The sequence below is a fragment of the Salvelinus fontinalis genome, chromosome 4 (assembly GCF_029448725.1).
Source record: "Salvelinus fontinalis isolate EN_2023a chromosome 4, ASM2944872v1, whole genome shotgun sequence".
In the NCBI taxonomy this organism is placed as follows: Eukaryota; Metazoa; Chordata; class Actinopteri; order Salmoniformes; family Salmonidae; genus Salvelinus; species Salvelinus fontinalis.
This window is the reverse complement of record NC_074668.1, coordinates 88,044,680-88,064,627: the sequence shown is the minus strand read 5'-3', so window position 1 is coordinate 88,064,627 and position 19,948 is coordinate 88,044,680. Positions and strand designations below refer to the sequence as shown.

The following is a 19,948-nucleotide window of genomic DNA, read 5'->3' as shown; positions in this document are numbered from 1 at the left end:
GCTCAGTGCTTTTGTGTGAAATTATACCTGACAAGCTCTTACAGATAAAATTGAATAGGGAACTCTAGCCAACAGATCACATTTAAAACAGATTTTTATTTACAAATCAGGGCAGGCAGTGCATGCAGCATGAGTTTATTTAAATAATTATATTTCTCCAATTAAAAAGAAGTAATCTCAGTTGTTTCTGCACCTTTGGTTCAATATCATCACGGCCCAGCATCCAATCATCATCAAGCCACTAAGTGTAAAAATATTCAACGTTGTTTACTAATCTTAACGGAACCATACATCTGCATCTGGATTAAAGACAAATACATCCGTAAAGCCGATAGGGAGTGTGTGTGTACTGTCCATCTCTGTGTTCTAGTAGTAGGCCTCTCTGATCTTGGCCTGTAGTGTGTCGCAGGTCTTTTTGGCGTCTCCCAGCAGCATGGATGTGTTGGGCTTGTAGAAGATGGGATTGTCTACTGCAGCATAGCCCACACCCATGGTCCTCTTCATCACAATCACCTACAGTACAGGGAGGGGAACAGGGGTGAGACATGGCTAACATCACCTTTTATATTCCTCTTCCAACCGGAGACTGGCTTCCGTCCACCCTGTTTCCAACTGTCGAAATCAGGGGTACGGTCACACACATTTCCTAGGTGGCAAAGGTCACGATGGATATTGTAATTTATCAGCGTAACAAACCCCCACCTCGCAACCCCAAACAGTTCACACCCCTCTTGTTGGTGTAGAGAACTGTGCAGCTAATTTCCCGCAATTCTACCATGTCTTAAGTGTGTTCATATGATACCAGGGGTCGAGGCATGACTAACCCTCATTTATCATTTTAGTTCAGGACCCACGGCCCGTCTGTTGCGTATGACTGGTCTAAATAAATACTGTCAGAAATATGTTTAAAATAACTAGTCACAGATCTCATCACAATCCCCTACAGAAGACAGCACACTTCACAATCTCATTTTATGCTCTACCTGTGAGAGCCCTTGTCACCCAAAGAGTAGGAGGGAGGACTCAGCCCTCAACACCAGAGAGCAGAACAAGACAATATTTTGCATCCTTCCTTCCTTCCTTTTGTAAACCAGTGAGAGGGCCCTGTACTAATACTCTTATACTACCTTCTTCATTCCCTACCTGTTTGGACTTCCAGACCTCCAGGACTGGCATGCCAGCAATGATGGAGTTGGGGTCCTCCTGGGCTGCTGAGTTCACTGTGTCGTTAGCACCCACCACCAGCGTCAGGTCAGTCTCTGTGGGACACACACATTCAGTAAAACAAGTACAGAGACCCTGGCGAAACTATGGATGGAACCAGCCAGGCAGCGATACAAACACAACCAAGTGTGAGAGATGCCTGCTGGTGGTCATGATCAAATCAATGAATCGATCAATCTATACTGAACACAAATATAAAACGCAACAATCTCAAAGATTTTACTGAGTTACAGTTCATAGAAAGAAATCAGTCAATTTAAATAAATAAATTAGGCCCTAATCTATAGACTTCACATGAATGGGCAGGGTCACAGCCATGGGTGGGCCTGGGATGGCATAGGCACACCCACTTGGAGGCCAAGCCCAGCCAATCAGAATGAGTTTTTCCCCAAAAGGGCTTTATTGCAGACATAAATACTCCTCAGACAATCTGGCAGGTGAAGAAGCCGGATGTGGAGGTCCTGGGCTGGCGTGGCTACACGTGGTCTGCTGTTGTGAGGCCGGTTGGATGTACTGCCAAATTCTCTAAAACGACGTTGGAGGCGGCTTATGGTAAAGATAAACATTAAGTTCTCTGGCAACAGCTCTGTCGAACATTCCTGCGGTCAGCATGCCAATTGTCAGGTGGACGGATTATCTTGGCAAAGGATAAAATGCTCACTAACAGGGATGTACAGACATTTGTGCACAACATTATAGAGGCAAAGCTTTTTGTGTGTATGGAACATTTCGGGGATATTTTATTTCTGCTCATGAAAAATGGGACCAACAATTTATATGTTGCGTTATATTTTTGTTCAGTAAATTGATCAGTGTGAGTGTGTGTGTTCTGACCTTTGAAGTCCTCATTGATCTCATCCATCTCCAGAACCACGTCGTATGGAACACCTGCCTCAGCCAGGAGCACGTTCAGCTGGCCTGGCATACGACCTGCCACAGGGTGGATACCAAACCTAGAAACACACGTGTGCACAGACACACAGAAAAACACACGCATACACATTAATATTGTCTTTATGCAATTCCTCAGTCAGTCAGGGCTCCGCTCTGAATTTGGAGAATAAAGATGTTTTCCACTCTAAAGCTTTTAGACCCAGATGTGTTTTGTCTTCCTTGAACATAAAAGGTGACCTGCCAGTGTTCCTGACCAGGAAACTCAAGACGGTCAGTAGGGTTGTAAAACTAACTCGAAAGAATGTTATTTTAGAACTCAGACTAATACAGGAAGATATCGTTATCTCACTCTGTGAGGAAGACTGATGGTCCCCAACGAAAATAAACAGAGTGAAGAGAGAGGGATGATTGAGGAGAGAGAGAGACAGAGAGGATTGTATTATTGTGAAGACCTACCTGACAGACTTGCCCTGCTCTACCAGCATCTTCACCATGTCAGCGATGGGGTACTGGGCCTTAGCCGCACACAGACCCCAACCTACACACACACACACACACACTATAAGCAGACCAACCTACACAATCACAACGGTAAAGTTAAAATGTTACTGTTAAAAGGTATGACACAGCGATGCACGAAGTAAACAGCAGTGGTGTAAAGTACTTAAGTAAAAATAATCAAAAAAGCACTACTTAAGTAGTTTGTGGGATCTTTACTTTACTATTTATATTTTTGTCAACTTTTACTACACTACATTCCTAAAGCAAATATGTACTTTTTACTCCATACAGTTTCCCTGACACCCAAAAGTACTTATTACATTTTGACAGGAAAATGGTCCAATTCACACACTGATCAAAAGAACTTCCCTGGTCATCTCTACTGCCTCTGATCTGGTGGACTCACTAAACACAAATGCTTCGTTTGTAAATGATGTCTGAGTGTGCCCCTGACTATCCGTCAATACAAATAAATGGTGCCATTTGCTTAATATAAGCAATTAGAAATGGGTTATACTTTTACTTGATACTTAAGTTCATTTTAGAAATTCCATTCACTTAAGTATATTTAAAACCAAATACTTTTAGACTTTTACTCAAGTAGTATTTTACTGGGTGACTCACTTTTACTCGAGTCATTTTCTATTAAGGTATCTTTTCTTTTACTCAAGTATGACAATTGAGTACTTTTTCCACCACTGGTAAACAGAATATTGGGCCGATTTCCACAACAACTAAGAGTGTTGAAGCGCAAGGTTGAACCTCTGCTGTTTTGGTCCCGAAGCTACCATGTTGTAGCAGCGAGGAGTGCCCCCGCACACATGCACATTTACCCTGTACGACTGAGAGCAAGGTCTTGCATCATGCTCATCTTAATATCTGCGGTGCTGCTCGTGGCCACGTCATAACTCTACATTTAATGTGTTTGATGGTTCAGGATGATGTGACCTTCAAGACATGGCAGAGAAATATCATGTCGACCAGATAAATGATAGAGGTAACTTAATGACCAGATAAATGATAGAGGTAACTTAATGACCAGATAAAAGATAGAGGTAACTTAATGACCAGATAAAGGATAGAGGTAACTTAATGACCAGATAAAGGATAGAGGTAACTTGATGCAGAGGTTATTCTTGGAAGACTAAAAACAGAAGTGAATAAGGTCTGTTTGAAACAATTTGTTCTCTTTGTTCTCCTCTCCTGACCAAGGCTGCAGTACCTCTTTCCCCTTCTCTCTCCCAATACCCTTCCTTTATCTCTCTCTTACCTCTCCCCCTTTTCACCTCCTCTTGACCCATTTCGCCCTCTATTCTCACTTTCCCCTGCTCTCCACCCCTTTCTCTTCCATCTCTCCCTTCTGTCTTAAATCATAGGATTTCTACTGTCTGGGGGTGGTGCGTGCGAGGAAACCCCTTTCCCCTGCCTGTAAGTGTTATGGGGTTGTGTGTGTGTGTTATGGGGCGGGGGGTGAAGAAGAGGGCATGCGTGCAAGAGGAACCCCCGCTCCCATGTGTCTGTCTAACACCTGCCTGTGTAACTGTCCTGGGGTATCAGCATACTGGATAGAGGTGTGTTCTGATACTGGGTAGAGTTGAGAGTTGAGAGGCCAGTGCTGTATGTTGATTACAACTAATCAACTTTGTTTGGAACAAATCCCCCTGACCTCTAACCCCTGAGCCACTGTAGTCTTCTATATTACCAGTTACCTCTGAGGTCTGACTGCCTGCCTGCCTGCCTGCCTTGCGAACAAGCTAGCTCCGCTTCACAGGGACAGACAAACCGCACCCTCTACTGGACATTCCCTGTCTGTCAGGCTCCAGTACAGATGTTATGCCAGGGTTCATTACTAAATGACCTGGTAGCAGAGTTCAGTCTGGGAGGAGAGCAGAGCACACAGACATATCGATACATGACTCTGCACACAACCGTCCTACAGTGATGAACACTGGAACACAGGTGTGTTACATAAGACTACCTCTGAACCCTACCCAGAACGTGCGTGTTGTGAGTACGCATGATTGCATTTGTGCTGCATGTGTGCTTTTGTGTGTGTGTGTGTGTGCGCGAGAGAGAATGTGTGTACCTGGGGTGATGATGATGCTGTTGGCCTCTTTGATGAGTTCGATGGACTGGTCCACATTGACCTCTGTGTGGGTGCCTGTGATCTCCATGGGTTTCCCCCCCGCCGTGGAGCTAGTACCGAACCCTCCCAGGATCACGTTGGGCAGGGAACGGTTCATTGCCTGGAATAAGGGGTGTAATCAGGATTAAATACAACATTTATATTATATCTCTATGGGGAACGCGCCAAATCTTTTGACGAATTCCAAAAACAAAAAATCTCAAAGTGCAAGAGCAAAATTAAGATGACAAGGCTACCTGACTGGCAGGTGAGTGTCTGAGTGAGAGAGGCTGAGAGAGAGTGTGTGTGTGTGTGTGTGAGTGAATGCGACTGAGTGTTTAGCAGTACTCACCACACACATGATGTAGGAGAGGATAGCACCAGACGAGCCAATCAGAGCTCCTACAATGGTCATGAGGTTATTGTCCAATAGGAATCCCTCGGCACACAGTGCCCAACCAGAGTAGGAATTGAGCACAGTGATGACCACGGGCATGTCAGCGCCCCCGATGGCCATCGTCAGGGTTACACCCTACAGGAACACAATCACGGTCAGGACACGCTTCAGTCACTAGTATGGTTGCAAAATGTCCAGGTTTTCCAGAAATACTAGTTGGAGGATTCCTGGATTTCCTGTTAATTCCCCACTGATTCCAGTAATCTTCCAACCTCGATTTCTCGAAAAGCTGCGATTCTTTGGAAAGTTACTAGAATCTTGGAACTCTACCCAGCAAACCGGGAACATTCCCAGAACATTAGCTAAGATTCCCATTAAGTTCTAGGTAGTGTTTTATCTACCATTAGGATGATAACATCCCAAAAACATTCAAATAATGTTTGTTCTTTTCTTTTCAGAAAATGTTTTAAATGTAATATCCTTGGAATGTATTCCTAACGTTCACTGAAAGGTTGTGCACAACACCTGTAACAACCACCCCAGAACATTCCCCAAACGTTCTCATTAGGTTTCCAGGTAAGGTAGTAATGCACCAGTAATGTTTTTAGAACATACTGCCACAACGAAATATAGGAGCAATGTTCTGGGAATGTTCTAAAATCATCAGGCAATTGTTTTATACAAACATTGTGTAATCATGAGCCAACTGGCCAGGTTTTGTGTTATGAGAACATTTGCCGCAACCTAGCGAATGTTCTGGGAACTTTTACAGAGCCAATTTTGGTTTGCTGGGTAGTCAATAGATAAACCCCTCACAGTAACTTTATGTAACTTTATGATACTGTGTTATTTCCTCTAGATCAGGGGTAGGCAACTAGATTAAGCCGTGGAATGATTTTTGTTGGAGCTGAAACAAACTATACAAAAAAATGTTAAACACTCGGGCCAGTTTTGGCCGCATGTTGCCTAACTCTGCTGTAGATTTTGGTTGTCGTTGTAGCCTTTATCAAGGTCGGTCCCACCAACATTGTTGAGTGTCAAAGTGTTTCTTATTCTGATTAGAGCTGAATAACACTATTGGTCCTTAGTGGTCTTTCTTCACCATGTCTGTATAAAACATTACAGCTTTAGCCATGTCCTCACCATGATGGTGGAGAGTCCAGACACTCCAACCAGACAGCCCATGCCAGTAGCGTAGTCAGCACTGAGCATGAAGGGAATCATACCACCGACAGACGCCGTCATCAGACCGGCGTTCATCATGTGACGCCCCGGCAACATCAGCGGGGCGGAGTTCAGAACGCCTGACAGGAGGGAATACAGAACAATATTCACAAACCTGCACCCGGAACTCAAAACTCTGAAATCAGAATTGATCATTCTGAACTGGAAATTGGGAACAGAGAGGAGTGGAACGGGGAATCCTGGAAGGAGATGGTGTAGGGTTGAATTGATATATCACATTGATTAGAGTGAGGGGTGGAGGTCAGGTAGAGCGTTCTATTATATTGATAACAGACCACAGATCTGGCAGGGACTCCTGCCTTTGGTCTGTCTCTCATTACCAGTGATTACAGAGGGAACAGAGAACTGACGGTTTCTAAACGCAATAGACAACTGTTTCTCACATGTGGGCCAGAAAAATACCTCCCCTCCATAGAGAAGCAGTCCCCCCACACACTGAAAGAGAAGATTCACCCATTTTGAATGTTACATTGTTTTTGTGTATCTCTGAGGGATGTTCTATCGATTTCCTGGGTCATTTAATGTTTTCATGAGTATCTGAGTTACTGGTGTTCAAGCAGGCAGACATCCATCCGGTTTGACGTAGCACTGTGATAAAGTCTTACTACCCTGGAAGTGAATAGGAATAGGACTTTAAGATGGTGAAAACGTCTCTCATACATGTCAGATTTCAATACTGGCCGATGACACGGGAGGTTGTCTTCTCGAGAATGACTCAATGATCAGATTTTTTGCGATATTCCACCCTTCGAGAAATGTAAAATTTAACAGAGGGTCTAGCACATTTCTCCTATGTCTGCCTCTTCAGTCCAGGGTGCATTGCATGGTGCCGTTGCGAATGTCAAACTCCACTCTGAGGCACATCGATCTGCAGGTTGAACAGGTGAGATTATAGACTCCTAAAATTGATAGTGCAGTTTGTTTAGGCAATTTTACAGCTAACTAGCTACTTCATATACTGATATTGTCTTTGGTATTATTGTGTGTAGCTAAGTTTGCTAGCTAGCTAGCCAGCCCATAGAGAGAGCATTGCATTGTGGATTTGATAGTCGACTTGAGCTGGAACATATTTCCACAACGATTTTTACGTTTCTACCAACCTTATTTTAAACGCCAAAATGAAACATTTAATCACAAAATATATTGCTCTCACATATGTGTTATTTAACACTGTACATTGTAGTGGTTTTGGTGTATTTTTCCTTTAGCAACTGTTACCTTACCAACATAGAACTCCTACAAGCCTCCCGGCCCTTCCACTCTGTCAGGCACGCAATAATCAGCCATACTCACTAACACACACACACACCATCCTGGCCTGGATTTCCCATGGGATCTTGAGCTTTGGCTAGATCAAAGGAGGCAATCAGTACCACAGGACAGAGAGCTCAGAGAGAGAGAGAGAGAGAGTGTGTGTCTGTCTGTGTTCCTGCATCCACGTGTGCTAATGGCGGTCTACAGTACCTTGCAGCTTGCCATAGGCCACCAGTGACCCACTGAAGGTGACCCCTCCGATGTATGTGCCGAGGTAGGCCACAGTCTTCACCATGTTGGCTGCAGGATGCACGTCCAGGTGGGGGTACTCGATCATGTACTCTGCCACACAGGTCAGCACTGCAGCCAGACCCACCAGGCTGTGGAAGGCAGCTACCAGCTGAGGGAGGTCGGTGATCTCAATACGCTTAGCAATGGTCAGACCTGGGGAAGCAGAGTAGCACAGGGTCAGAAACACGCAGTAGGGCACAGGGGGAAACAGACACGCCGTCACATTAGAGACCGTCACTTCTATACAAGTACCGATGGCTGTAGGTCCTAGCAGTTGATTTGGAATTCAGCAACAACAAAGAACAGCCCTGAATCTCTGAAGGTGGCCAAATGTATAAGACATGTTGTATGAAAGTCTTTTCTCCTGGTCTCACAGTGCTTCACATAGAGTTGGACTAACTCCTAGTGCTACAACATACTGTACTTGCTGGGAAGGCAACCATCTGGACTGAGTTACTTCTCTATTCATATTGGGCATTAACATCAGAAGTAACAGAATAGTCTGGAGGCACGCTCTAAACAGTGTTGTCAAAAACCCTAATAAAATAACAACTAGTTCTCTAAAGGATAATATTACTAATATCAGACTGCGTAAACACACATGCCCTGTGTGTGTGTGTATCTGACAGCTGCCAGGGCCTAAGAGAATAATAACATCATATCAGTATAACACACCACTACTTAAGAACCCACACACACACACCTAAAGTACTCTGACACCATGAAGATATCAGAACATGTATATCTGTAAATCTAGACAGCATGATGGATGGTCCATCATAGTTTCAATAATTCAAACTCATTTTTCAAAGACTTCAGAAATAATATGCAAAGTCGATAACATTCCATGAATCATGGAATCACCTTAATCATGGTTTTATACACTTTTAAACAAATGTGGAATGGTGTATGAGATCAGATATTTCTAGACTTTTCTGCCTGTGTTGTCCAGACCAAAATCCTCATCACCAATGGCAGAAGGAAAAGCTCAGAGGTAGAAATATGGCATCTAGCTGGAAAAGTTGACTTGGGCCCGTTTCCTGGACACGGATTAAGCCTGGTCTTGGAGGGCCTACTTACCCAGTGTCTTCTGGTGGCCATGGGCTTTTTAGTTCCATTTGAATCAGAAAGTATTTTTTGATGTTTAAACACACTTTCAATACATTTTGGTTAGATTTGACATGGTATGTATGTGTATCTGTATATGGCTGTGTGGTGTGGCAGGTCTACGTACCCAGGGTTCCTCCGGTGGCCATGGCGGCACTCATCTGTGCCAGCAGCTCAGGAGAGGGCTTCAGGGAGCCGAGGGTGGCAGCGATGCCCCCTGCTACCCCCATCATGCCCAGGGCATTACCCAGACGACTGGTGCCCTGTGAAGACAGCCCTGCCAATGCTCCCACACAGCACATACCAGACCCCAGGTACATCATCTAGAACACACAGTGTTACACAACATAACACACCTACACAACCCAGTTGGCTTCCTGACCCCAGGTAGTTACATCATCTGTAAAACAGCACATCAGTGTCACCTGCTCGATGTGGAAGCCAGCAGCCACAGAGGCCCCGTAACCTCCTATGAAGACTCCTATTGGCAGACCGTACAGGTAGTTGTACTCTGGAGGGTCTGTAGGACGCTTAAACATGTCCAGCATCCTCTGGGTGATCATGAACCCACCTGGGAGGACAGAGACAGGTTGAGACAGTGAGTGAGTGCGCACTTGTGTGTGCGTGCGTGTACGCATGTGTGTGTCGTGTGTGTGCCGGACCTGCGATGTTGATGGAGGAGACGAAGGCTGCAGCCAGAGCCAGGCCCTCGGGGAAGGAGGAGGGGTGGAGACCTCCCCCCATAAGGACCAGACCACCCACAGCAGTCAGACCTGACATGGGGAGAGAAGACAACATGTTCACACACACCTTGTTCAACGTCCAGGTGCTTGAAGGAGTAAAGAAATGGAATAATGTAACAGTTTCTGCGGGAGTTTCTTAGGGGGAGAAAATAAGCAGAGGGCTTTGTTACACTACATAGCTAAATACTACAGACACACCCAGTATGGAGAATAGGGTGACCATTACCTACTGACACACCAGGGTCGTATTCACTAGACACCAAACAGCTGAAAACTGACCCACACGAGGAGGACTGACAAAACCTGTCCAATAAATGCTTGTTTTTCATTGCAAAGCGTTTTAATACATTTTACTAAAATGTGCACAAATAAACAGGACCCAGCAGTGACACTGTTTGAGCCCTGACCTCTTACCTGAGATGGCGTTGGTGACGGACATGAGGGGTGAGTGGAGGGCGGAGGTGACGCCCCACACCGTGTGGTATCCCACGATGCCGGCCAGGCCGAAAGTTGTGACCATCTGGGTGAAGGCTGCGTTGGGCGCCGCCAAGCCCAGAGCCAGACATGTAGAGAGACCTGGGGACAGGACAGCAGAGAGGGAGAGAGTTAGGGTGTGTGTGTGTGTGTGTGTGTGTGCATGTGCATAAGTGTGTGCGGTGTGAGTGTCTGACCTGCAGTGTAGACACCAGCATTGGTCAAGGTCTTCTGGAAGGGTGAGACCACAGCTGCCTTCTCTGCCGCTAGCTCTGCTACACTTTTCTGTTTGACTGGAGCGGCCGGGGGTTGTGTCTTAGGTTGGGGGGATGGGAACAGGCTCTTGCCTTCCTGGAGATGAGACAAACACAACGTGAGAGATACACAATATGAGAAACACACAATGTGAAAAATACACAAGATGAAAAATACACATTGTTAGAAATCCACGTGACGAATACACACATTGAGAAACACGTGAGCAATTGAGGAATATTCTAAATGGAAGGTTATTGTTAGAAATGGAGGGATCCTGTCATGGATTTAATTGGAATCCTTGCTTTTTAAAAAGTGAGTTTCTACAGCACGCAAGGTTGAAAATAAGAGACTGACCAATCACGTGCAAGTTGAAGACAGGATTCTTCATGTGTCTACCTAAGGGACCTGAGTAACAACCACGGAACATAGCTAGCGAGAAAAATCACATTTAAATAGCATTGATAATTATTTGTTTAATACGTGGTAAGGTGACACACCTCATGCTTTCTCTGCCTCTCTAGTCTGCCATAAACACTGTCAAAGTGTCAAAACTGTCAAATCAAGACATTCCTGGAAAAGTGCATTTAAAAAAGATATTTCATAACTAGCATTCCTGTTTCTCACGTAAACTGTGCTATGTGCAGCCAGCTGGATTCCAGCTCTGAGAGACCATAGCAGGGTGGCTTATGGGTCATGGTGACGCTTCACTCAGAACAGCCTGCATCCCAAATGGCACCCTATTTCCTATATAGGGAGCTACTTTTGACCAGGGCCCATAGGATGCCATTTGGGAGGCAGAGACAGTCTGAGCATGAAGGGACGTGGACTCTTCAACTCATTCAACAGAGAAGATCTGCCAAACTTTGATTTTGGAGTGAAATATCACGTTTAAAACTCCCTGCTTTCTTCAGTCTCAGTGTGACTGATTCGCCTACTTTGAAGCCACTTTACTTATCGTGTCAATTGAAACAAAACCGAATCCAACCTTTTTTCACGGGAGAAGACAGCATTTGCACCCACAATTTGACAGGGGAAAAAATACTGCCAACCTCAAGAGACATCTGAAAGAGAGTCCTCACAATATATACGCTCAGGTAATAACAGATTATTAATGCTAGTTAAGTAGTAACTAACTAACTATGACAGAACTTTGATTGCAATACGCTACAGTATGTCAAAGGTTGTGATTTATCATCTGCTGCAGAGTAATGTGTTCTTCTGCCAATCTGGCTGTTGGGAAAAGAATCTACAATAGAATTTTATGCAGAAAAATCTGTTGGTAGGACAAGGCTGAGTGTGTTTGCGCACATGGAAGTTATGTTTACTATAGGTTAATGAGACAATGGAAATGGGACGACTAAAATGGGAATAAATTGAAAGGGCATTTAGTTGACTAAAATGGCCCACTGTTTTATTCATTTTGACAATAACTAGACTAAATCATTAGTCAAATGACAAAAATGTGACTTAATGATATTTTTGTCAAAATGACCAAGACTACACAAAACAATAAATAAAAGAGTACCAAAATGGACATATTCTACATACAGTATCAATAGAGACACATACTACACACCTGCATGACCATGGTTCCTCTGATGACGTGGTCCAGTGTCCCGTGATCAAACTCTTCTTTGGGCTCAAAGTGGAAATAGTCTTTGTCTGGGCTGATGGGAATAATCACAATTAAAATCATACATTAATATATCACATTTATATCCTGTACCACCTTCACCAAACTCCAATCCTTTTAGACTTGACCAGGAACAACTCAGGGTCTGTGGGGCTATAACAAAGGCCAGGTGTTTTTCCTGGTCAGGTAACGTGATCGGTCCTAGGGAAAATTACTGTTCCTGTCTAGTAGTATAATAAAGTGTCTATCCATCCAAAAACCTGTCCACCCACCCACCCGTCTCTCTACCTGATGGCCTTGAGCAGTTTGAGCACGTTGTTGGAGTACAGGGTGCTGGCTTGGGTGGGCATACGGCTGGGTAGGTCCGTGAAGCCGATGTGTGTCACACCCTGAGGAGAAACACACACAGCTCTGTTACACACACACACACACAAACTCCAACTATACACACTCTGGGGACAGTATTATTCTTCCAGAACTGAGCTGGTCTCCTCACCTTGTGTATGTGCAGCTCTCCAGGCTTGGTGGTCTCAATGTTTCCTCCAGCCTCAGCAGCCAGATCCACCACCACAGAGCCATCTTTCATAGACTCCACCATCTCTGTCTTGATCAGGATGGGAGCTCGCTTACCTACAGACAGAGGGCATGGTCACGGATCATTATAGAAAGGGAAATTATTAGGATAGAAAGACCATATTGATGGTGATAGAGAAAAGAGGGAGAGACGTAGGAGAGAAACAAAGAGAGGAGAACAAAGAGACAGAGTATGAATGAATGAATGAGAGCATGAATGAATGAGATACTGAATGAATGAATGAGAGCATGAATGAATGAGATACTGAATTAATGAATGTTCACCTGGGATGAGAGCAGTACTGATGAGGATGTCCACGTCTTTACACTGCTTAGCAAACAACTCCATCTCAGCTGCAATGAACTCTGGGGACATCTCCTTGGCGTAACCTCCAACACCGTCCCCGGACTCCTTAATGTGCACCTCCAAAGGCTCCGCCCCGAACGACTTAAACTGTTCCAGAGCTGCTGGTCTGAGGGTGGATACAGAACATCACCATCATCAATACTGTACCTGGTATCAAAGACGAACTACAACACATCTGGTACTGCAACTCACCTGGTATTAAAGCTTCTGCCTGCAACTCACCTGGTATTAAAGCTTCTGACTGCAACTCACCTGGTATTAAAGCTTCTGACTGCAGCTCACCTGGTATTAAAGCTTCTGACTGCAACTCACCTGGTATTAAAGCTTCTGACTGCAGCTCACCTGGTATTAAAGCTTCTGACTGCAGCTCACCTGGAATTAAAGCTTCTGACTGCAGCTCACCTGGAATTAAAGCTTCTGACTGCAGCTCACCTGGTATTAAAGCTTCTGACTGCAGCTCACCTGGTATTAAAGCTTCTGACTGCAGCTCACCTGGTATTAACGCTTCTGACTGCAGCTCACCTGATATTAACGCTTCTGACTGCAGCTCACCTGGTATTAAAGCTTCTGACTGCAGCTCAACTGGTATTAAAGCCTCTGACGATAGCTCACCTGGTATCGAAGCCTCTGACGATAGCTCCCATAGACTTGGCGGCTCCAGCTGCAGCCAAACCAGCCACTCCACCTCCGATGACCAGGACCTGGAAGGGTTAACAAGATGGCGGTCAGAGATACAGCGACGTTACATTGATCCCACAGACTCTGCAGTGCAGTCCAGATGACAGGCTAGTCAAAACACTATAATATAGTTAATGCTCTGAGATGTCACAGTTGTTCAGTTTTGACAGGTACATTCACATTGATATAGTTGATATAACTGCTATAGAAGGACTTACCTTGGCTGGGGGGACTTTCCCTGCTGCTGTGATCTGACCAGTGAAGAATCTGCCAAAGTGGTTAGCAGCCAGAACAACAGCCTTGTACCTGCAGGACACACACAGTTCTATGAACACATTGAACAAGTTTCAGAGCTGGAGGCTAAGACGTATGCGTTACTGTGTGTGTACGTATGCGTGTGTGCATGCGTGGGGGTCTGCATGTCTGGGTCTCTGTGCATGTCTCCCCTTACCCTGCAATGTTAGCCATGGAGCTGAGTGCGTCGTAGCCCTGTGCGATGGTGACGCGCGGGACCTGATCCATGGCCAGCACGGTGGTCTGACTCTGGGCCAGCTTCTCCATGAGATCAGGATTCTGGGCTGGGTAGATGAAGCTCACCAGGGTGGATTTAGGCTTCAGCAGCTCTGACTCATGTTTGCCAGTAGCCTCATTCAACACTGGAGCTCTCACCTGGACAGAAAGTTCAAGAGAGAAGATGGGTCAGAGGTTACCAGGGGCCAACAATGTCTAAGAGATTGAAATGTTTATTTTGTTTCCTCTACTAGCTTAAACAACCATCAACAAGGATTTACTCAGACTTCACCTGGTTCCACCAGTGTTATCCCATACCTAATACATTGGAAGGGCAAAACTCATTCCTCACTCAATTTGTTGTGTAAAACTCCCATTGACATACTATAAGTGTGAAGTATGAGTTACAATAAAGTTCCATTTCAACATGTGTCTATCTGAAGTTATGAACTATTGAGGGCCAGATCCTAACACATTTTGTTGCCTAACAGCACGTTCAAGGGGATCTGCCTGAGCTAGGATCTGCCTGAGTGTGGAATAACTAATCTTGATCTCATTATGAGTAGTTCATGGAATGCAAGATGATCTGTAGATCCATGATTCTACACAGAGCCTTGATCAGGCCGATCCTCTCAGATGTAACCCTGCAGCCCTGGGTTCAAGTATTGACCACACTGAGTTTGAGTTTAGTTTGAGTTCCACAGCCCAGTACTGACCTTGAGGACCAGGTCAGATCCGAAGGCCCCGTTAGTGTCTGTGATGGAGGCTCCAGCGTTTCTGTACATTTGGTCAGAGAACTTAGCGTGGTCTCCTGCTCCAGACTCCACCTGGACGTTGAAGCCCTGTTTGACGAGCAGCTCCACCCCCGCAGGGGACACAGCCACACGACGCTCATTCTTAAAGATCTCCTTAGGAACTCCTACCACCAGGTCCTTATACAGCCGTCCTGTATGAACACACACAACCTCATTTTAACAAACACTTGAGGACAACCACATAAGATACATTACATTTACATTTTAGTCATTTAGCAGACGCTCTTATCCAGAGCGACTTACAGTAGAGTGCATACATTTTATTACATTTTTACATACTGAGACAAGGATATCCCTTGGATACAACACACCTTGGGGAAAAACAATGGGTGTGATTTACACACACTGAATCAGTGCGCACACACCTATACAGATACATGAGTGGGAGACATGAGTATAGCATTACAATTAACAGCATGAAGAGTAACCCAATTCTGAGTTCAGAAAACAATGCTGTTTGCCGTTATCAAGACTAGGTGAGAATCTGGGAGAGACTGACAGGTTCAGTGTAAAAGAGGCTGCAGATGAGACTGTGGAAGAGGCAGGGAAGAGAGTAAGGAAGTATGGAAGTGAGGCAGGGAGTGAAGCAGGTTGTAGTGTACTAGGCCGTAGTGACTACTACTGTAGTGTGTAAATCATACTGAGGCAGGCTGTAGTGTACTAGGCCGTAGTGACTACTACTGTAGTGTGTAAATCATACTAAGGCAGGCTGTAGTGTACTAGGTCGTAGTGACTACTACTGTAGTGTGTAAATCATACTGAGGCAGGCTGTAGTGTACTAGGTCGTAGTGACTACTACTGTAGTGTGTAAATCATACTGAGGCAGGCTGTAGTGTACTAGGCCGTAGTGACTACTACTGTAGTGTGTAAATCATACTAAGGCAGGCTGTAGTGTACTAGGTCGTAGTGACTACTACTGTAGTGTGTAAATCATACTAATCAGGCTGTAGTGTACTAGGCCGTAGTGACTACTACTGTAGTGTGTAAATCATACTAAGGCAGGATGTAGTGTACTAGGCTGTAGTGACTACTACTGTAGTGTGTAAATCATACTAAGGCAGGTTGTAGTGTACTAGGCCGTAGTGACTACTACTGTAGTGTGTAAATCATACTAAGGCAGGCTGTAGTGTACTAGGCCGTAGTGACTACTACTGTAGTGTGTAAATCATACTATGGCAGGTTGTAGTGTACTAGGTCGTAGTGACTACTACTGTAGTGTGTAAATCATACTAAGGCAGGTTGTAGTGTACTAGGCCGTAGTGACTACTACTGTAGTGTGTAAATCATACTGAGGCAGGTTGTAGTGTACTAGAACGTAGTGACTACTACTGTAGTGTGTAAATCATACTGAGGCAGGCTGTAGTGTACTAGGCCGTAGTGACTACTACTGTAGCGTGTAAATCATACTAAGGCAGGTTGTAGTGTACTAGGCCCTAGTGACTACTACTGTAGTGTGTAAATCATACTAAGGCAGGTTGTAGTGTACTAGGCCGTAGTGACTACTACTGTAGTGTGTAAATCATACTAAGGCAGGCTGTAGTGTACTAGGCTGTAGTGACTACTACTGTAGTGTGTAAATCATACTAAGGCAGGCTGTAGTGTACTAGGCCGTAGTGACTACTACTGTAGTGTGTAAATCATACTAAGGCAGGCTGTAGTGTACTAGGCTGTAGTGACTACTACTGTAGTGTGTAAATCATACTAAGGCAGGCTGTAGTGTACTAGGCTGTAGTGACTACTACTGTAGTGTGTGTAAGTTAGACTAAAAGACAGTGTAGTTCTGCAGCGGAAAGTGAGTTGGGCCGGAGAGGCCGGTGGAGAGTCGGGTTTCACATATCAGTCCTTAAACGGTGTGGTGACCTCCCCAGCACAGAAACATTATTAGCAGCTGGTTGGCTGCGAGCCAGTACCCACACCATGACGAGGCCTGCTCTGTCTCTCACACACAGACCCAAACCCTGCTCCGCTAAATGCCCCAGTAACACACAAACTTCCACAAACACACAACATACACTCCAGCACAGCTACCTCAGTCAGTGACAACACAGGGTAGTGTTTATAAAAAGTAGATCTGCCACGGAACAGCAGAATACACATTTCACCTTTAACTGACCTCTCTTACATGTTCTCTTTGCAGGTTAGCAACAGAGAGTGGAGTTAGCCACGGTCAGGTTAGCACCCCATAGAAACGTTAGCTAAGTTGATTCACGGTCCTATTGTTTCCTATTTCAACAAATTCCCTAACAACCCCTATTCCAAACACAACCGCCACTGCTCTGTGGGAGTTTTTCCACTCCTCCAGCCAGGGGAGAAAATGTCCTTAACTGAACTGCTGTTTAGTTTCCCAATGCCTTTAGTAGGACAGAGAGGAGAAGCTATAAAAAAACAAGCAGCCAGGCCTAGACTGCCTACTGTGGCAAAAATACAGATAAGACAATTATCAGAAGATAGTGTTAAGTAGTTTGTGTGTTTGTTAAGGAGTTCTAGTTATGTGTCCTACCTTTAGCAGGCTCACAGTTCCAGAGCTGTGGGAAGGTCCTGAAGGCCCGTTGGCCAGGTGTGTGGTGGCGAACACCTTGCTGGAGCAAGGTGACAGTGGAGCCGCAGCAGGAGACACAGCGCAGCAGAGAGGACATGGCTAGTGCTGCTGAGGGACAGGCCTGTAGCTGTACCTCTGGTCAACAACACCTAGAGACACAAACAGGTGTGTGTGTGTTACAGGTGGGGATGTCTTCTAACACTACGTCTGCTTGCTGCTTCCACAGCCAGCCTTCCTTATCTTAACTGCCCCCGGAAAGTCCTGAACACACACACACTTTCTCTTCAGCTGCTGGGCCTAGCGACGGCAGTGTGACATTTCAGCTGTGCAGGACAGGACGCAGGGCTGTATACACACTACACAAAGCTACGCGAGATCTGGAAATATGACAGTGTGGTTGTGACAAGAGCCCTCCTGACTGCTGGGTGAGAGCATAGGACAGGGGAGGGGGTTGGGTAGGGACAGGAACATAAAGGGTAGGGCTGGGGTAGAGCCTGGAGACAGGGGAGGGGGTTGAACAGGAACATAAAGGGTAGGGCTGGGGTAGAGGCTGGAGACAGGGGAGGGGGTTGAACAGGAACATAAAGTGTAGGGCTGGGGTAGAGGCTGGAGACAGGGGAGGGGGTTGGACAGGAACATAAAGGGTAGGGCTGGGGTAGAGGTTGGAGACAGGGGAGGGGGTTGAACAGGAACATAAAGGGTAGGGCTGGGGTAGAGGCTGGAGACAGGGGAGGGGGTTGGACAGGAACATAAAGGGTAGGGCTGGGGTAGAGGCTGGAGACAGGGGAGGGGGTTGGGTAGGAACAGGAACATAAAGGGTAGGGCTGGGGTAGAGGCTGGAGACAGGGGGGAGGGAGGGGGGGGGGGTTGGGTTGGGACAGGAACGTAAAGGGTAGGGCTGGGGTAGAGGCTGGAGACAGGCAGTAGATCTACATGCAGAAACTGGGGAGAAAGAGGGATTATATCCACATGCCATGTTGTGGGTTAGCAGAGCACAAGGCAGCAGCAGCTCAAACGACACACAACCTCTCTTTAATTCATTCATACACTCACTCTCTGCTGCTGTTGCACCATTGGAGTACAACTCAGACAGGGTGGGAAACTGGGACACAAGTCTCTATTACAACAACCTGTAGCTGTACATTTTGTCCGTGCATGACTGTTGCTTCCATTCATTCCTGCAAGAATAAACAGAAAAGTTCGAGAAAAGTTTTTTTTATTAGGGTAGCTACAAAAAGATTTCTGAACTAACCTTCTGGTAGTTTTCGTCTCAGCCGGAAATCAGATCCTGCTTGATCAGTTATAAAATACAGTAGGGCAATTTGTTTGGTCGGGAAAGACCTTCACTTTTTCATTTGTCGGGTGCACGGAACAAAGTTTCGGTATCGCAGGTTTATTGTCGCGTTCATATGAAAGTCGGAACCAGGAAACTCGAACATGTCCGACTTGCTAATTGGTTGAGCGCGGCACGTGTACAACTACAGCCAGTTAGCAAGTCAGACATTTCCGAGTTTCCTAGTTCTGACTATAACGTCAACAATGCATATATCATTGACAATAGAGACTATGCGAGACCATAGGGCCATTTACATTGATATCAAAATATTTACCCCTGATACTAACCTTGGTAGAGCATCCTACAGGAAGCTAAATAGCTCATTATTAAATAATGATATAGTTAAGTTTGAGTTTAAGATCTGCTTTCACACTTTTGGGAAAGGGCATGTGAAGAAAAATCTTATTGCAAGAACTGGGAGCTCTTTAAATTTGAGGTGTCCAAATACCTTAGAAAATATGGTAGTAATCTTGCTAAGACCAGAAGAGCTGAGGAGGAAAAGGTGATCATTAAGATAACTTCCCTTTCTCAAAGGTCCCCAGCCGGCCTCTCTGGGGAGGAGAAGATGGAACTAATTGAGTTACAAAATAAACTGGATAGTATATATAGATTAAAAGCAGAAGGAGCCTTTATTAGATCTAGGAAAAAATGGATTGAGGAGGGAGAACAGAATTCATCCTATTTCTTTAGACTTGAGAAATTTCACTCTAAAAATAACACTATCCATAAATTAAACATTGATGGTGTTGTTACAGATTACCCAAAATTAATCGCTAAATACTGTAGCAATTTTTACAGAAAATTGTATAGCTCTGCGTACAGTCAGGAATCCACAGACATGTTTTTTAACTCACTGAATAATGTTCACTCTATCAGTGTTATAGAATCTAAACGGTGTGATGAACCCATCAAAGTTGAAGAGATTATAGAGTCTATCAAACATCTAAAGAACAATAAATCACCAGGTGTTGATGTCATTACATC

The 19,948-nt window shown here is 45.1% G+C and overlaps 1 protein-coding gene across 1 annotated transcript; it reads right to left on the bottom strand.

Moving 5' to 3' along the window:
* Window positions 1-76: 76 nt before the first annotated feature.
* Window positions 77-19,052, bottom strand: LOC129854622 (NAD(P) transhydrogenase, mitochondrial-like). The gene is made up of 23 exons (XM_055921883.1): window positions 18,881-19,052; window positions 17,590-17,777; window positions 14,991-15,220; window positions 14,216-14,433; window positions 13,983-14,070; window positions 13,699-13,787; window positions 13,005-13,192; window positions 12,643-12,776; window positions 12,435-12,535; window positions 12,090-12,180; window positions 10,453-10,606; window positions 10,196-10,357; window positions 9,701-9,811; window positions 9,464-9,609; window positions 9,166-9,361; window positions 7,851-8,084; window positions 6,285-6,445; window positions 5,097-5,276; window positions 4,706-4,865; window positions 2,575-2,656; window positions 2,059-2,177; window positions 1,144-1,259; window positions 77-513 (listed from the first exon to the last, which is right to left on the bottom strand). Exons 2-23 carry the CDS (start codon window positions 17,723-17,725, stop codon window positions 367-369), a joined length of 3,243 nt encoding a protein of 1,080 aa, XP_055777858.1. The 5' UTR covers window positions 17,726-17,777; window positions 18,881-19,052; the 3' UTR covers window positions 77-366.
* Between the last annotated feature and the right edge of the window lie 896 nt (window positions 19,053-19,948).